This window comes from Ailuropoda melanoleuca, chromosome 1, assembly GCF_002007445.2.
Source record: "Ailuropoda melanoleuca isolate Jingjing chromosome 1, ASM200744v2, whole genome shotgun sequence".
Taxonomy (NCBI): domain Eukaryota; kingdom Metazoa; phylum Chordata; class Mammalia; order Carnivora; family Ursidae; genus Ailuropoda; species Ailuropoda melanoleuca.
Window position 1 is genome coordinate 205321444 of NC_048218.1, and position 16045 is coordinate 205337488.

At 41.8% G+C, this 16045-nt stretch overlaps 1 protein-coding gene across 2 annotated transcripts in view; it reads left to right on the plus strand.

The window, feature by feature from the left end:
• Positions 1–16045, plus strand: part of CUL1 (cullin 1) — a 66156-nt gene that overhangs the window by 30182 nt on the left and 19929 nt on the right. For both annotated transcript variants that reach the window (XM_034638972.1, XM_002923770.4), the window contains exons 4-8: positions 273–323; positions 529–619; positions 1785–1948; positions 6811–6973; positions 7850–7980. In XM_034638972.1, the coding sequence (XP_034494863.1) occupies positions 273–323; positions 529–619; positions 1785–1948; positions 6811–6973; positions 7850–7980 (600 nt within the window). The remainder of the gene's footprint in view (positions 1–272; positions 324–528; positions 620–1784; positions 1949–6810; positions 6974–7849; positions 7981–16045) is intronic.

The following is a 16045-nucleotide window of genomic DNA, read 5'->3' on the forward strand; positions in this document are numbered from 1 at the left end:
TTGTAAGCTGATATGGATTTTCTCCTAAAATCCAGATTTTCTTTTTATCTTAATTATTAAAATGTGAGCTAATAAAACATTTGTACTCTGATACTTCCTGAAGTTGTTAACTCGAGAGTGTGTCTCATTTCATCCTGACAACAGATTGTTACCCAGGTATAATCTAGAAATATTGATCAATGAAATTCAGGCTGATTTCCTATGACTTCAGTCTTAGAAAAACATGGTGAAAGTATAGACATTTTATGCTTCTCCTTTTTCTTTTCATCCAGCTTGCATTGGTGACTTGGAGAGATTGTCTGTTCAGGCCACTGAATAAACAGGTATCTATTCGTGTGAGTGTGTGCATGTTTTCCTTTCAAAACCCCTCACAGATTTGTTCCTTGGGCATTGTCTCCCCTTCCTTTAGAATGTCCCTGAGAATCTCCCGTCTTGCATTGCCTAATGAGCTCAGTCTGAGAGATGTGTAGTAATATGCATACTGTAGTCTATGACCTACACATCTTTTTTTCTTTATCCTTCCTAAAGGTAACGAATGCTGTTTTAAAACTGATTGAAAAGGAAAGAAACGGTGAAACCATCAATACAAGACTGATCAGTGGAGTTGTACAGTCTTATGGTAAACAGTTTCCCTTTAATTTATTCAGAGTTTTTGTATCAAATGATAGTTGTAACAGTGTTCTAACAGATTCGTTTACAGATATGTTAGTAGATTTAAGAATATTGTTTGCATTTACAAAGGCACTCAGAATTCTCTTTTAGTGTGATTCTGTTTGATTTTACCCATCGTAAAAACTGTTTGATCTTTGTACCTTAAGGGAATTTTGAGGAATTAGACATTTGAATTATTTTCTGGTCTCATATTGAGTTACTGTATGTATAGTATGATAGAGTGTCATTAATGGATGATAACCGGAAGTCTCTATCAGCTTGAAAAATTGAGATGAGAAACCGATAAACTCATGCAGTGTTTTAAAAACTAGGTGTCAGGGTGATGCAGTGTTTTTAAAACTTAGGTGTCGGGGCGCCTGGAGGGCTCAGTCGATTAACCCTCTGCCTTCCGGCCCGGGTCATGATCCCAGGGTCCTGGATCGAGCCCCGCATCGGGCTCCTTGCTCAGCTGGGGGCCTACTTCTCCCTCTCTCTCTGCCACTACTCCCTGCTTGTGCTCTCTCTGCGTCAAATCAATAAATAAAATATTAAAAATATTTTTAAAGAAGACCTTAGGTGTCATTGTATTTCTCTGAAAGTTTAGTCATTTTTAGGAAGCAGGTGAAATCTGTGAAGGGGATTAGGAGCTATAAACTTCTAGTTATAAAATAAGTCACAGGGGTACAAGGTGCAGCATAGGGAATGGAGGCAATAATATTGTGATAACTTTCAGGGACAGATGGGGACTAGACTTAACTGTGGGGACCATCTTGTACCCAAATACCGGACTGCTGTGATGGACCCCTGAAACCGGGAGGCTGTTTGTCAGTTATACTTCAATTAAAAATAAATGTCATGTTTATTATTGTTAAGCTTTTAGAAATATAAGAGTTTTTTAAATAACTGAAGCATGCTCAGCCGTGGGTCAGAATTACTTTCATGTCTTGGATTTTGTATCTTTTTTCTTTCATTGAAACAGTGTACTTGAGTACCAGTGAATAACAGATTTACCTTAGGCCTCACCATTTTCCATTTACTTTCTAAACATAAACTGAATGCTACACACCTAGGTGTATTGTGTAAAATGTAACAAAAACTGGGGTAATTGAAATATAGTTCCTATTTATTTCTAGTGGAATTGGGGCTGAATGAAGACGATGCATTTGCCAAGGGCCCTACGCTGACAGTGTATAAAGAGTCCTTTGAATCTCAGTTTTTGGCTGACACGGAGAGATTCTATACCAGGGAGAGCACTGAATTCTTGCAGCAGAACCCAGTTACTGAGTATATGAAAAAGGTAAGCTTAACTCTGGCACTTGGAGTAGACTGAAGTTTAAAGAGTTCCTGCTGCTCCAGTGAATTCTTTCTCAGGTGGAAAGCTTTGCATAGGTCATTTCTCAGGCCGTGCTGTCCTGTAGCGTCCGGAGAGGTGCAGCTGCTTCTCCCGGTGCCCCAAGGAGCTTTTATAAATTCATCTGAGACTCTGGCTCAGTGTTCTCTCTGAGGACGGAACCGTCAGAGCCGTACGACTTCTATGTCTGAACTGTGTCCTGGCATGTCTGTGTATATCTAATGGGAGCCACAGTCCTGTCTGTGTCAGTGAGAAAATAAATTTTTAAGAAACAACTATTATTAGATTTGCAAACTTTAGATGTTTGCTTTTTCGAGTCTGAAAGATTCTCTAACACTCCAGTACAGCTTTCAAGTTGGTAGTAGAGGAGGTCCTTCTGAAACACCAGAATCTAAAATTGATCATGTGTTCTGTGCTAAGTGAAGTTCTAGTGGCAACGGTTTTTTGTTCTCGGGAAGACAGGTATCCTGGACTTCTCACTGTGAGGAGTGACCTCGGTTAGGAACCAGCAAGCCCATCCCGTAGAGGGTCAGATAGCAAATACCTTAGACTTCGTGCTCGCTCTCTGTGGTCTCTGCTGAAGCTGTGTCGCTCTGCCGTCGTCGTTGTCATGAAAAGAGCAGCCGTGCAACATCTAAACAAATAAGTGTCGCTGTGCTCCAGTGAAATTGTACCGACAGGATTTGGCCCATAGGCTCTCATTCGCTGACCCCTTACCAAGGTGTCCAAGATTCCCGGAAGGCCGAGCTAACAGTGCCTGATCTCTGCTTTGCTCTCGATTCTCTCGGCACGAGGACAGCAAAGGGCATGCGTGCGGAGCCACATGTTCCACGTGCTGAGATGGCAAGTTAGTTCAGTGGGGGCACTGGTGAGCCTCTCTGCAAGCACACAAAGTCCCACCCCGTTCATGTGTGGTTTCTGGCTACATTTTCCCATAGGAGATCGTGCTTACAAGTGGGCCTTAGAAGTTTGAAGTCAAAAGTCCCTGACAAACAGATTTCTGAGATCTCAAAGCCTAACAAAAATGGAAGTCTTCAGAAGTCTTACATTTGGAAATAGTAGTGGTTCTTTGTGTATGTCTGTGGGTTAAATGAGCTTTTTTGTGTGCCTACCCAGAGCCTAACCAGCTCCCTCGGGGTGTCAGCTGCCTGACGCATGAACTTTGGGGGCATGATTGCCTATTATTTCCTGTGTCAGCCCGGCAGTGCAGTTTTCATGACCACACTGTGCTTGAACTCTGCCGTGTATGATGTTGCTTTTAAGAGTAGGGTCTTGTGTCAGGGCGCACGCCTGCACGAGCAGCGCGAGCCCATGTCTGGCTTCTCAGTTCCTGTCGTCCGCGTGAGGCCAGAGCTACGTGAGCACTCCCAAAGCAAGCAAATCGGGTTTTTCAGTCAGGCCTGGAACCAAAGGCCGCTTGAGGAGCAAAGATATCCAGTGGTCTGGATGTTTCCAACCTGGTATGACCCTGCCTTCCTGCATCCTGGTGCTCTTAAAGGGGATTCCTTTCTAGCGGGACTAACGGTTTGGCCCAAATCCTGTTGGATCTTACCAACCATGACTTCTGTCCCCTTCTGAAAGTCCGTGATGCAGAGTCAGCAGAGGGTCTGTAAGCACAAAATCGGAAGTTAACCATGTGAATAATTCTCTTGCCTGTAGCCTTGGGCTGCAAGTCTAGTTTTAAATCCCTACTCAGCCGTTTACTGGGGAGTTGACTGTAACCCTTCTGGTCCTCCATTTCCTCATCTGTAAACTGGGAATGATTTTATAATATGTACATTTGGTGCTGGGCAAAGAGCAAGCGTGTTACAAGTGTTTGGTAGTACAGGCATACGTGATTCACAGCCTCCAGTAGCTGCCTGAGAATGTGCAAAACCACAGGATAAAAGAGGGCACATTTTATTTAATGACTTGAGAAATTATATTAAAACATTCTGTCAGGAAATAGAATACAAAACTCATGAACAAAATGGAGATAAAGCATGAGCCTTTGACAAGTATTCTGCTTTCAGCTGCCAGTTGGAGCTAGGTGTGCAAATTCCCTGGGTTCTGTGTTCCCTTTTCTGTGATGTCCAGGGATATTTTATTGGAAACATTTGAGAGTCTTTGGCTTTTCTGCGATAGGGATGGCTTTGATGAGTGAGCAACCCTAAGCCACATTAGGGTTTTTAAGCTATCCTGCTGTCTCATGTGATTGAGGCTAATGTGAGCTACAAAATATTTGTTAACTATTCTAGGTTACTAACGTCTCTCACACAGACTTTAAGATATATGGTACTTCATTAATTTGTTTACTTTTTTTGGTCTGTTTTTCATTTTGTTTTCACTGCAAACCAATCCTAATAGAATGGATAGGGACAGTCTTTAATTGCTTGATTTTCTTGAGTCATTTTGAATTTGATTTGATCCTGGTGTTCTGAGATAATTATCTAACAGTAATGATCGAGAACTTAACTTGACTGAGAATCCACAAAGAGTGTAAATGGCTGTCCTTCCTAAAACCTAATGACATAACACCTGATACCTTGGTTTCTTTATATATAAAACCAGCTATTACGAGGCCCCTCTATTCTTCAGTGTTTTTGTGATCACTGAGGTGCCAGTTTACTCTGCCCTTCCCTCTTGGCCCCTGCAGGAAGGGTACTGCGGTAGAATGCTGCTACCCACTGTCCTGCAGGGGTGGGAAGGCCACTGTGCCCCCCCCCACCCCGAGAAGGAGTCAGCAGTGACACCAAAGCCTTATCTTTCATCTGGGAAGGGGTAAAAGTGTGTTTTAGGAGAAAGCAGTGTTTATGACAGCTGAGTTTTTGCTGCCCAAAGTGATCACGTTCTTCTAGGAAACAGGTATAACTTGAACCAGAAAAGTGGTGCTTTTCGGTTTGCATGTCCTGTACCGCAACAGCTTGTATTCCTGAGGTAACAGGCTTAGGGAAATTTTAGATCTGAAGCAGTATGTGCTTAACTTAGAACTTCTGACTTAAAGCACATAAAGATCTCCTATTGTTGGGACACCTGGGTGGCTCGGTTAAGTGTCTGCCTTTGGCTCAGGTCATGATCTCGGGGTCCTGGGATTGAGTCCCTTGTCAGGCTCCCTGCTCAGCGGGGACCCTGCTTCTTCCTCTGCCTGCTGCTCCCCTTGCTTGTGCTCTTTCTCTCTCTCTCTCCCTCTCTCTGACAAATAAATAAATAATTTTGAAAGCTCCTGTTGTTCACAATAACTTCATAATCAGAAAAATATATACACATTAGGTCTAGGCTTTTCGGAAAATACATAAACATAACATAAACCTTCAAGCTTGGGACACTGTTAATAAGTATGTATGTCAAACCAAATTGGAATAATTCTGTAGGTTTTTATAACCTCTTCCCGCCTACACACTAATTTGTTACATTAACATATTTTATACTTACTTATTTTACTGGATAATAGTATTCCATTAGACAAATTTGCTATAGTTTCATTACCTCATACCAGAAACTTCAGGTTTTTTATATTTGATTTATAAATTCCTTTCACATTTTTTATTTGAATATACTTACTGATTTTTCAGAGATCCTTCTATATTTAAGGACATTGACATTTTGATGTATAATACAGATAATTTCCAAGTTTATTTTGTTGAATGTGTAATAAGGTTCTAACTTCTGTGGTTAAATAATTCCCATTGTTAGCAATTCCTGACAGCGTAAATCCTGTCTGCATTGTTTCTTTTGTTTTCTTAGTTCTTGGGTGTTTATTCTTCAAGTTGAATTTTTCTAGATTTCTCCAAAACTATACCAAATTTTGAAATCATTTTAGAAAGTATAGCATTTTTACAGTACCAAATAGTTTTTCTTTTATTCAGATCACCTGAATAATTTGAGATTATCATTGAAATTTTGTCCTTACCTTGAAAATTTAGTGGCTCCTTGGTGATACTTTATGCCACACACATTTCTGGTAATACTTTGTAAAATATACGGACTTTTTATTTTGCTGCTCTGTTAAATGACATCTTTGTTTTTCTCTCTTCCTTGAAGGGAAGTATAAGAATTTGAGATGCATAAAGAATCCAAAAGTTACAGAGGCATGTACTCAGCAATTGGCAAGAGAAGGCTATCATGTTTTTCTTTAAAATTTTTTAAAAGTCTGATTACTAATAATAAGTTCCATGTGGTCATCTTGGGGAATATATTCACGTGACTCTTGTTTCCAGGTAGCTTTCGGTCAGAAGCAGGGGTTCTGAACATGGTGTCTGTGTATAAGGGAGGGTCCATAGCGTCCTCAGAGGGTCAAGTAGGGATATTACCCCCAAGAGGTGAAATGCCACATACCTGAAGGAAGAAAGCTGACGTAAACTCATTTGGACTGCTAACAGTGATAACCTTGAAAAGTCATTTAAAAGGAGCTGGAGGTAGAAATATATTGCAGATTGGGGCGCCTGGGTGGCACGGCGGTTAAGCGTCTGCCTTCGGCTCAGGGCGTGATCCCGGCGTTGTGGGATCGAGCCCCACATCAGGCTTCTCCGCTGTGAGCCTGCTTCTTCCTCTCCCACTCCCCCTGCTTGTGTTCCCTCTCTCGCTGGCTGTCTCTGTCTCTGTCAGATAAATAAATAAAATCTTTAAAAAAAAAAAAAAAGAAATATATTGCAGAGAAAATGGAGCACATCAGTGACCACTTAAATATGGTTGGTGTTCACCCAAAATCGAAGGACTCCTTCCCTTTTCTCTTAATTTATTAAAGCAGGTTTGTGAGTTGAATTTGCCATTATTCACATAACAATTCTTTAAAAAGGAATCCAAGCATTCACTTGAATGAATTCCTGCAGGCAGAGGCCCGTCTGCTGGAGGAACAGCGGAGAGTCCAGGTTTACCTTCATGAAAGCACACAGGACGAGCTAGCGAGGAAGTGTGAGCAGGTGCTCATTGAAAAACACTTGGAAATTTTCCACACAGAATTCCAGAATTTGTTGGATGCTGACAAAAATGAAGGTGAGCCTCTCAGACGCAAGACGTGGGTGCGTGTCTGTTATGATCTGCAGTTTGGAAGTTGTTTGACATTCTAGACTCAGAGCCAACATCAATCATTTTTTAGAAGATTAATGTGTGTGTACCTTGTCGTGTATTGACTTCAGACCTCTGTAGAGGGTTTGGGGTATGACTTCGGGGCAAGAACATCTTTTCAGTTCAATTTGGGATGTAACTTTGCTCCATACTCTTTAGTGTTAAATGATACTACCCCTGATTTTTATTTTGAAAATTCTTCAAGATGTGAAGGTTAGTAGTTTGTAAAAGTCTTCCTTTTACCCTTCAGGTTTTACTGGGCTACGTTCGGAGCTCAATAAAAGATTGATGTCCGAATTCAAAAGTTTTCTCTTTGGCCTTCATAAATTAACCATATGCCATACATAAATTAAATGAAGAATTTGGGGGCCCTTTTGTTACTCATTTGTTGGTAGAGTTGAGATGGATATTCATAAATACTCCTTAAATTTATTCATTTTTTAAAATAAATATTTGAGTGCCTATTAATATATTTAGCAGAAATAATATCTTAGTCTTGAGAACTTCAGAAAGTATCAGATATACTTCCTGATAAAAAGATTTTTTTCTATTATGTTGCTGGTTTCTCATAGTAAAGGGAAAAATAAACTTTTACAATAATAACTTCATTGTTACTTTAAGCTTAATATATATATATATATACACTAAATACAAAATATTTGGTTATAATTAAAACATTTTTTATTATTTAGATCTAAAAACACCGTTGTTTTATTTCAAGGTATCTATCACGGTATATATACATAGTGGAATGGTTATGCAAAGTTTGTTTCAATGCATAAAGGTGGCACCTTCTTCTTTCAGATTTGGGTCGCATGTATAATCTTGTATCTAGAATCCAGGATGGCCTAGGAGAATTGAAAAAACTTCTAGAGACACACATTCATAATCAGGGTCTTGCAGCAATTGAAAAGTGTGGAGAAGCTGCTTTAAATGTAAGTACTATTTAGTTGGAAATTAGACCTAACTGTTTCCACACAGGACCTGCAGACGTGATTCGTGTGCCTCCGTTTACGCATCCAAGTGGTAGGATTTCACTAGAACTCTCGTAGGTTCTTGTTTTGGCCTTTTAAGGTAGAAGGTTCCGAAACCTCTTTGTTCAGTAAATTCCTCCATAAACTTTTTTCTGGGACCTTGTAAGCATTAAGGATGTCATTTCTTGATAGTTTTTTTCCTTCATTTCTTCTCATAATTACATTCCTTAAACTAGAAGAGAGAAGATTCTTCCATAGAACGAACAGGCTAAAGCCTCCTAGACGCTTGGCACTGGCCCCCGAGGGCTACAGGCTGCACCTGTTGGGGACTTTGATCTGAGGACTGCCCTCCCGTGGAAGGTCACAGGGCCGTTTGCCGTGGATAGGCCCTGATATGTGTAGTATTCCTCAGGAACCCCACCACCCCAGGAGGCACAGGGAATGTCCCTGCTAAGGTAGCTGTAATTCAGGTGATAATTACGTAGGGAGTACCTCGAATTCCTAAAAGATGGGTGAGTTGTCTTTGGTTTTGTCTCTGTTGTGCACTTTAATTTTGATAGTGCCTGGGAGAACTAATGAAGAAAAGCTTCTAGGACACGATTGGCTCTTAGTCTGAATCAGAAAACTTCTTCATCTGTGATTTGTTTTGTGTTTGATGTTATTTTTGACAATACTGTTTGTTTTGGAGTTTTTTTTATAATACTGTCTTTAATACATCTTTTAAAATCTTCATTTCTCTGTTAACTTTGAAAGATTTCTTTTTATGGGTTGCTGCTTCCCTTTTGACACGTGTATGAATTACTAATGGGGTGAATGTAAAGCTCATCCTTCAGGTTGATAAAATAATTAATTTTGCACTTTCCAGAGGGAAGGTACGTGGCTTAGTAGTGTACGTTGTGGAAGAGGTCTCCAGGTTTCAGTGTGAGCTTGAGCGTGAAGTCCTGCCTCTGGGACCCACGCGGTTGGCATTGTGGAGCTGCTGTTACCCTGGCCCGGTTGAGCATGGCCCCAACAGTCTGTCTGGGTTCAAACCCCAGCTCCAGCTGTGTGACCTTGCTGCTAACTTGCTTTTCCTGTCTGTGTCACTGGGGTTTTTTTGTTTTTTTTTTTTTAATAGAAAAATGACAGTAACCACCTCATAGGGTTTTTGTGAACAAGTAATACATGTAAAGTGCTTATTAAATCTGGTGTGTAAGTGCTCAGTGCTCAGCAGTGATGAGTTTTCCTTTTAAAAACTCGTTTAAAAATTATCCTTACATTTTGATGGCTTTTCTTATTTCCAGACTAAATGTTCCTTTCTAAAGGGCCTGACTCACGCACGCGTGCACATGTGATTCAGGAAGGGCCAGCTTTTCGATAACGTACGGTGTTTTCGAAGTAGTTATTTCAAGACTCAGTTTAGCCACATGAGCAGCAGAGCCAAGTAAATGACTTCTTCCCTTGAAATGAGTTAAGGGGTGAGTCTGTTACTTCATCAGACACGGGTTGGAGTAGTAACTGCGTGAAGCAGAGTTTGCTTTTTTATGTGACCTGTTGTGGGTGATCTCTGTGCTGGGAGGTGGCTTGGAGGGGGCGGTCCATGGTGTAGATGAATCCAGTTAGATGATTTTGGGAATGATGGGGTGTTACTTCTAATATCCGTCTTTTCCAAAGCAAAGTAAGGTCCTGGATGGAGAAATAATCACGCTATAATTCTCAAGTACTTTTGTTTCCTCTTTTTTGATACTTGGTGAATCTTAAATCTGACATTTACTTTTTCGTGGCCAGTTAAAGCAAAAGTTTAGTTTCTTTTAAAGATTTTATTTATTTATTTGACAGTGAGAGAGGAAACACAAGCAGGGGGAGTGGGAGAGGGAGAAGGAGGCTTCCCACCGAGCAGGGAGCCCAGTGCGGGGGTCGATCCCAGGATTCTGGGATCATGACCTGAGCCGAAGGCAGACGCTTAGACTGAGCCACTCAGGTGCCCCAAAAAGTTTAGTTTCGAAGTAAAATTGTTTCCTTATACGTGGAACCTTCATCTGTCAGCAGTAAACAGCACAAATAAACTGTATTTACCAGCAGTTATATTTTATTGGAAATTAAACTTTTCAATAATCCACTTATTACTTAAATGTAAGCCAGTGATTCCCTTGAATTTAAAAATTGAAACAGCATTTTTCCCCATGAAGTCATCTATATAGCTTAATAAACTTGTATGGCATCTGCCTGAACTTTCAAAAGTTAGACATTTTTTTAAAAATACATTATTGATCATAAAAAACACATTATTATAATTATTTCCATAAAAACCATTTTTATATTGAACTAATGAAACTGGTTTTCTAAGTTGTGAAGAAAAATGGTTTTGGGGGAAAGCAAATACTTTTTCTGTTTTCTGCAAGAGTTTTTCCTGAATTTCCATCTTATTCTTTTATTTCTAAGGTTTCAGTTGACTCGAAGTTTGTAGTTTGCTAAGTGATTCATATGAGTTCTTACACCACCATCCCAGCCTGGGTTATACCTGCTACCTTTTCTCACCAGTGATGGGAAAGCCCAGGAAACTTGAAGAAGCTCAAGAAAGAGCGTGCGTACCCAGTGCGTATTAGCCTGGCACACAATCAGTGCTTAAATACTTATTGTAGGAAAGAGTAAATATAGCTGGTTAAAACATAAATAGTTTTGAGTAGGTATTTTTATCACGAATATGGCAAATGGAAAAGATGTATTGTAACCCAAACCATGATGGTTTTCCAGAGCCCACTCATGCTGGAGGAGAAGCAGCAGAGGAAAGAGACTGTTTGCCTTAATTTAAAAAAAAAAATTATGATTATTATACATAATTTTAAAGTGCGATTTAATTACTTTGAGAACAAAATTTCTTTAAAGTTTGAAAATTTTTGCCCGGTTGAGTTGGATCACAGTATGAAAATCATTTACAGTGAGCATGTTAAATGTCATAGAAGGCACTGCTTAAATGATTCTTTGAGGACTAAAAAGTTTTCTTATCTGGTCCTATGATTCTGTTTATACCAAACAGAAGAGGTGCAGTTTCCACAAATAGAGAAATGATTTTACTTAGAAGCTGGACTTCTGCTTTAACTGGCCACGAAAGGTATTAATTAGAAAACTAGGTCTACTACTGATTAGTTTGGCCTAGACTGAAATTACTACAGGTTTCAAACTTGTGATGTGATTCAAAGTAATATTTTGTATTCGTACCTTCAAAACCTACCTGAGCATTTTCCTAAGGCGTTTTTTTTTTCCTAGTTAAAAGCAAATTTTTAAAATTAAAGGCTGTTCCGGAATAACTAACCCAAGGTCTCTCCCTCTCTTTACCTCAGCAAGAACTGGCAGTTCTTATCAAGCGTCACTGAAAGAGAGCCCTTAACACACGGGCTATTTTTAGACGTGCCACTGCTTGTACCTGCCCCAGCCGCCAGCCCATGAGTGCTCGGGAAGGCAGTTGGGCTTAGGGCTCCCCAGAGTACAGAGAGCGTCAGACCGCATGGGCCAAGGCAGACCAGTGTGGGTCCATCTTACCCCCACCAGGCAGGATTCCAGTGCGTCTGGAAGAATTCTCCCCAGTGTTTTATAGGTCCTCACGATTGAGGACATGGAGCTCAGCTGATGTGCCAAGTCATGCATAACGGATGCAGGAGAAGCCAACGTTGCATTGGGGTACCAGTAGGACTTTGGGAACCTTGTACACAAAAAATATTCAAGGATGGGATTTAAAACTGGTTTAGATGGGGCGCCTGGGTGGCACAGCGGTTAAGCGTCTGCCTTCGGCTCAGGGCGTGATCCCGGCGTTGTGGGATCGAGCCCCACATCAGGCTCCTCCGCAATGAGCCTGCTTCTTCCTCTCCCACTCCCCCTGCTTGTGTTCCCTCTCTTGCTGGCTGTCTCTATCTCTGTCAAATAAATAAATAAAACCTTTAAAAAAAATAAAACTGGTTTAGAGCCGAACAGAGAACGAGATAAATCATCTTAAACAGGCGAGTTTGTTTTATAGGCATGGCTTGTGGACTGGGAAGAGTGGGGCAGCATAAGTTAGCACACTGACAGGGCAGTAAAACTCTTTGAAGTCAAAAATTTGAAAGACCCTGTGTGCTTACCTAGATGGGCCAGAGCACTCCAAGTGTGTTCAGTCATTGGCACAGTAACTAGAGAAAGAATCTGTATTAAAATATAGGAGGAGGACGGGCCCTGTATACTTCGCTCATAAGCAGAGCGTCTTGAAAGTAGAGCCCACACCTTTAAGTGTTCTCTGTACAGGACTGAAGCCCACAGTGGCCCTGTGCTGGGTCCTCGGGTCATTTATCTGCCAGAGCAGCTAGCTGCATGATGCTGGCCAGTATTGCCACTCAAAGGGCCGGCAGACATTGCAGGTGAAATTGAAATCCTTGTTTTCATTCGTTCAACAACATTTATGGCACTCCTGTGATGGGGTCGATGGCAGGAATCCTGAATTAAAATGCCTCTGCTTTGTCTTCTCATCCAGCCTCCGTGACCTCATCTGCCTAGTCACTGTATTGCAGGTTCGTTATTTAAGCTCACATTCGCCGTCCTCTGTTCCTTGCACAGGGCTAGGGGTAGGTAGCGGCTGTGTGGGTTGTACCGCCTCGACCTCATCCTTTGCCCGTGACATTCATAACCTAAAACGGTGTGATTTCCTGCTGAGCCTAGTCATGGCCTTGGCATCCTCTAGAACCAGTAAGGGCGCCTGCCTGCCAGCCCTGCCCCAACTTGTCTTCCCTGATGTGTGGGTAGGGTGAGGGCGAGCCCCCATCCCTTCCCCGCCATGTTCTTCTGGGCCCCATGACTTCATTCTCCAGCGGGTCTTCCTGCTCTCCTTTCCTTTCCTGTTCATCCCTCCTGAGGCCTGGCACTTCTGTCTTTCAGGAATACTACTGAATGCTGTTGACAGTTTTACTGCACATTCTTCATCCTTTTTTTAAACAAAGTGAAATAAAACCTCTTCTCTATGGGGATGCCTGGGTGGCTCAGTTGGTTAAGTGTCTGCCTTCGGCTCGGGTCATGATCCCTGGGTCCTGGGATCGAGTCCCGCATTAGGCTCCCTGCTGAGTGGGGAGTCTGCTTCTCCCTCTGCCTTCTCTGCCTGCTGCTCCCCCTGCTTGTGTTCTCTCTCTCTGACAAATAAATAAAATATTTTAAAAAAAACCAAAAATCTCTTCTCTATGATAGTATATTAAATCTACAATATTATGTTAAATCAGAATCCTCTTCTGATTTACTCACATTCTCATGAACTTTCTTTCCTGCCAGATCACTTCCTTACTTACACTCAGAATCTCCTCTCTGCCCGTAACACACTCCTCCCTGTTTTCTGCTTGCTTTGTCCTGCTTTGAAGGCCAGCTCAGATCCTCCTTTCTAAAAAGAGCTCTCCACTCTCTCTTCAAGCCCTAAGTGACTGTCCCCCCATCCTGTACCTCTGTGCCTTTTAGTAAAGTCTCTGCTGTGCCCCTCTGTAGCTGTGGGTCACCTCTGTGTTTCCTGTCACTGCCGTTGACTGTAATCCCTGGAGCGTGTGGCTGGCACCTCGTTACAGTTTGTACTCTTTGTGGTTTTAGTGCTGGAGTCTTGTGTACCAAGTATCCCTTGATAAGGATGCCATAATAATGATGGTAAAGGGGAAGAGTCAGCAGCCACGTGGCCAGAATCCCCTTTCCAGTTTTATCCCCCGTTTCTCTGTATCCTCATTGTATCCATCACCTGCTCACCTTTCCGTGACTATGCCTTGTTGTTGTACCTTCCTACTTCTCTCTTAGACATATGTCCCTTTCTTTTCCTATGTGGTAAACACCTATTTATCTTTCAAAACCCAGCTCAGATGCCATTTCTTCCACAAGCCTTTCCCCATCACCTCCGTGAAGTCGTAGCACGTTGGACTATTTATATGACACTCACACTGCTTTACATTTGAGGTCTCTGTGCAAATGTCTTTTATAGGAATGGCTTTATCCATCTTCATATCTTCAGCATTTAGCCCACTGCCTTGTGCAGAATAGAGTGTCAGCCTACTTAACGTTTTGACTGTACTCCTCACTGTTGCCAGCAGGATTCAAGGCTGCTTACACAATGCATAAAAGACAACAGCATGTAAGAGATACAGAGTAGCAGAATAAGGAGAACAAACACAAACGAAGCCAAGTGTTGAGATAGATAATGCTCAGATTGCATGCAGTGGAGTCTAGTAACCTGGTTAGAGATGGTCACAAACGCGCCTCCAGTTCTTTGCCATCAGTATGGAGAGCTTACCAGTAAAGGCAGTCAGGACTGTGAAGTACAGTCAGCTCCTGGACTCCCAGGGATCATAAAGAATAAGCCTGTAACTCAGAAGAATGACTTTATTGGCACGCGGAACTGAGAATACTCTCCCCAGTGGTCCATCCTAAAGAAAACACCAGTAACCTGGACAGTCATCAACACTACATACACTAGTAAATGTGATACCAAGTCCTTGGATGCCTTTATAATTTCCCTTGATGGTAGCTTATAGCAAAATACCAAAATAAAGTTCAGGAAGAGTCAATACAGATGTGTAAGTACTTGCTAATGAATGCTTGATGATGCAGTGGGTTCCATGTTGAATTTTTAATTAGCATATGATTTCGTAGCAGTCTGGGTGCTGTTGTACTTCCCTGCAAAGGGGGCTTCACATAGATTAGAAGAGAATATTTCATCACTGTCTGTCTTTAGGGCAGAAATGGTGACAGATAAGCACAGAGTCGTCTCTGAAACCATATCTTGATTTAGTAACGCCAGTCTAACTGGGACTGAAGTGTAATCGGCAAGAGTGGGCTTGTAGATCCCTTGATGTCCAGCAGGGCCGTGGGTCTAACAGTGGGGGTGTCGGGCTGCGGAGATGGATTGGGGAGTGAACTCAGTGAAAGTTTATTTGCAGCGTAGAGAGAGATTGTCTACTTGAAACGAGGAGGCGTTTTCAGGAGCTGCCCGGGGCTCTGGCTCCAGGAATGACAGTGCTTATAAAAGGAAGTGCTTGAAATGGAGAATTACATAGGCAGAAATGAAATCAGAAAGCTCTGGCAGCATATTTTTCAGCGTAAGACTAAGGAAGGGGTAACAAATCTAGGACCCTTCCAGAATTAGGAAAAAGCCTTGTTTTGGGATTGAGAAGTTGGGTTAGAAATAATTACAGGAACCCAGTTGTTTGTATGAACTTGCACCAGGATGAACAGAGGAACGCGGTGCAGGTGCCCCTGACAGGTGTAGGTTTCCTTCACACGGCCAAGATCTCCTTTATCTTGCGGACTAAAATGTTTCAATGACTTGGTCCTGACTCAGCCATTGTGCGGATGCTGGTAATAGAAGAAAATTACACACACAGCGATAAAATTGGCCAAGGAACCTTACATTTGGAGTCCAGCCTGCTTTGTTTGGCCAGAAGGGTGGGAATACACATCCCTAAAATCTTAGGTAGGAGGAGGGCAGAGTGAGAGAATCCTGGGCTGTCCCTTAAAGGCGAGTGATGGATTATGGGGGCTGCTTTTACTATTCTTTCTTATTTTGATGAGGTTTGAATTTTTTCCATAATAAAACATTTTTTAAAAAGCTCTGATGTAGTAGGTGTGGGAGAGGAAGGGGGGGTCAAGGAGCTATTTTAGAACAGAAGGAGGCAGTTTCATACAGTGAGTCAAACTGACAAATTTAATTACACAAAGAACTGATACATGCTGATAATGGAAAGTGGTTCAGAAACCCTACAGCTGAATTCGTGAACCTATTTTCTGTCTTGCCATGGGCTGAAAAGAATTGCCATTTTCTTTAAAAGAGAAATTACACAGGTGTTCATTTTCAGTTTAGGATAAGCAGGCTGTGAGAAGGCTCACTCTTTAATTTTTCTCTCTGGGATATACCCGTCTTGCTTCCAGCTGTGGGCTCAGCTGTCATCTTGCGCAGGCAGCCCAGTTACGGAAGCCTCTCGCGATCCACATCTGAGTTTGTATCCCACATCCAGCTACATTTTGGTTTTGTCTTTGCTGTGTATTTTTAAGTCCTGATGCC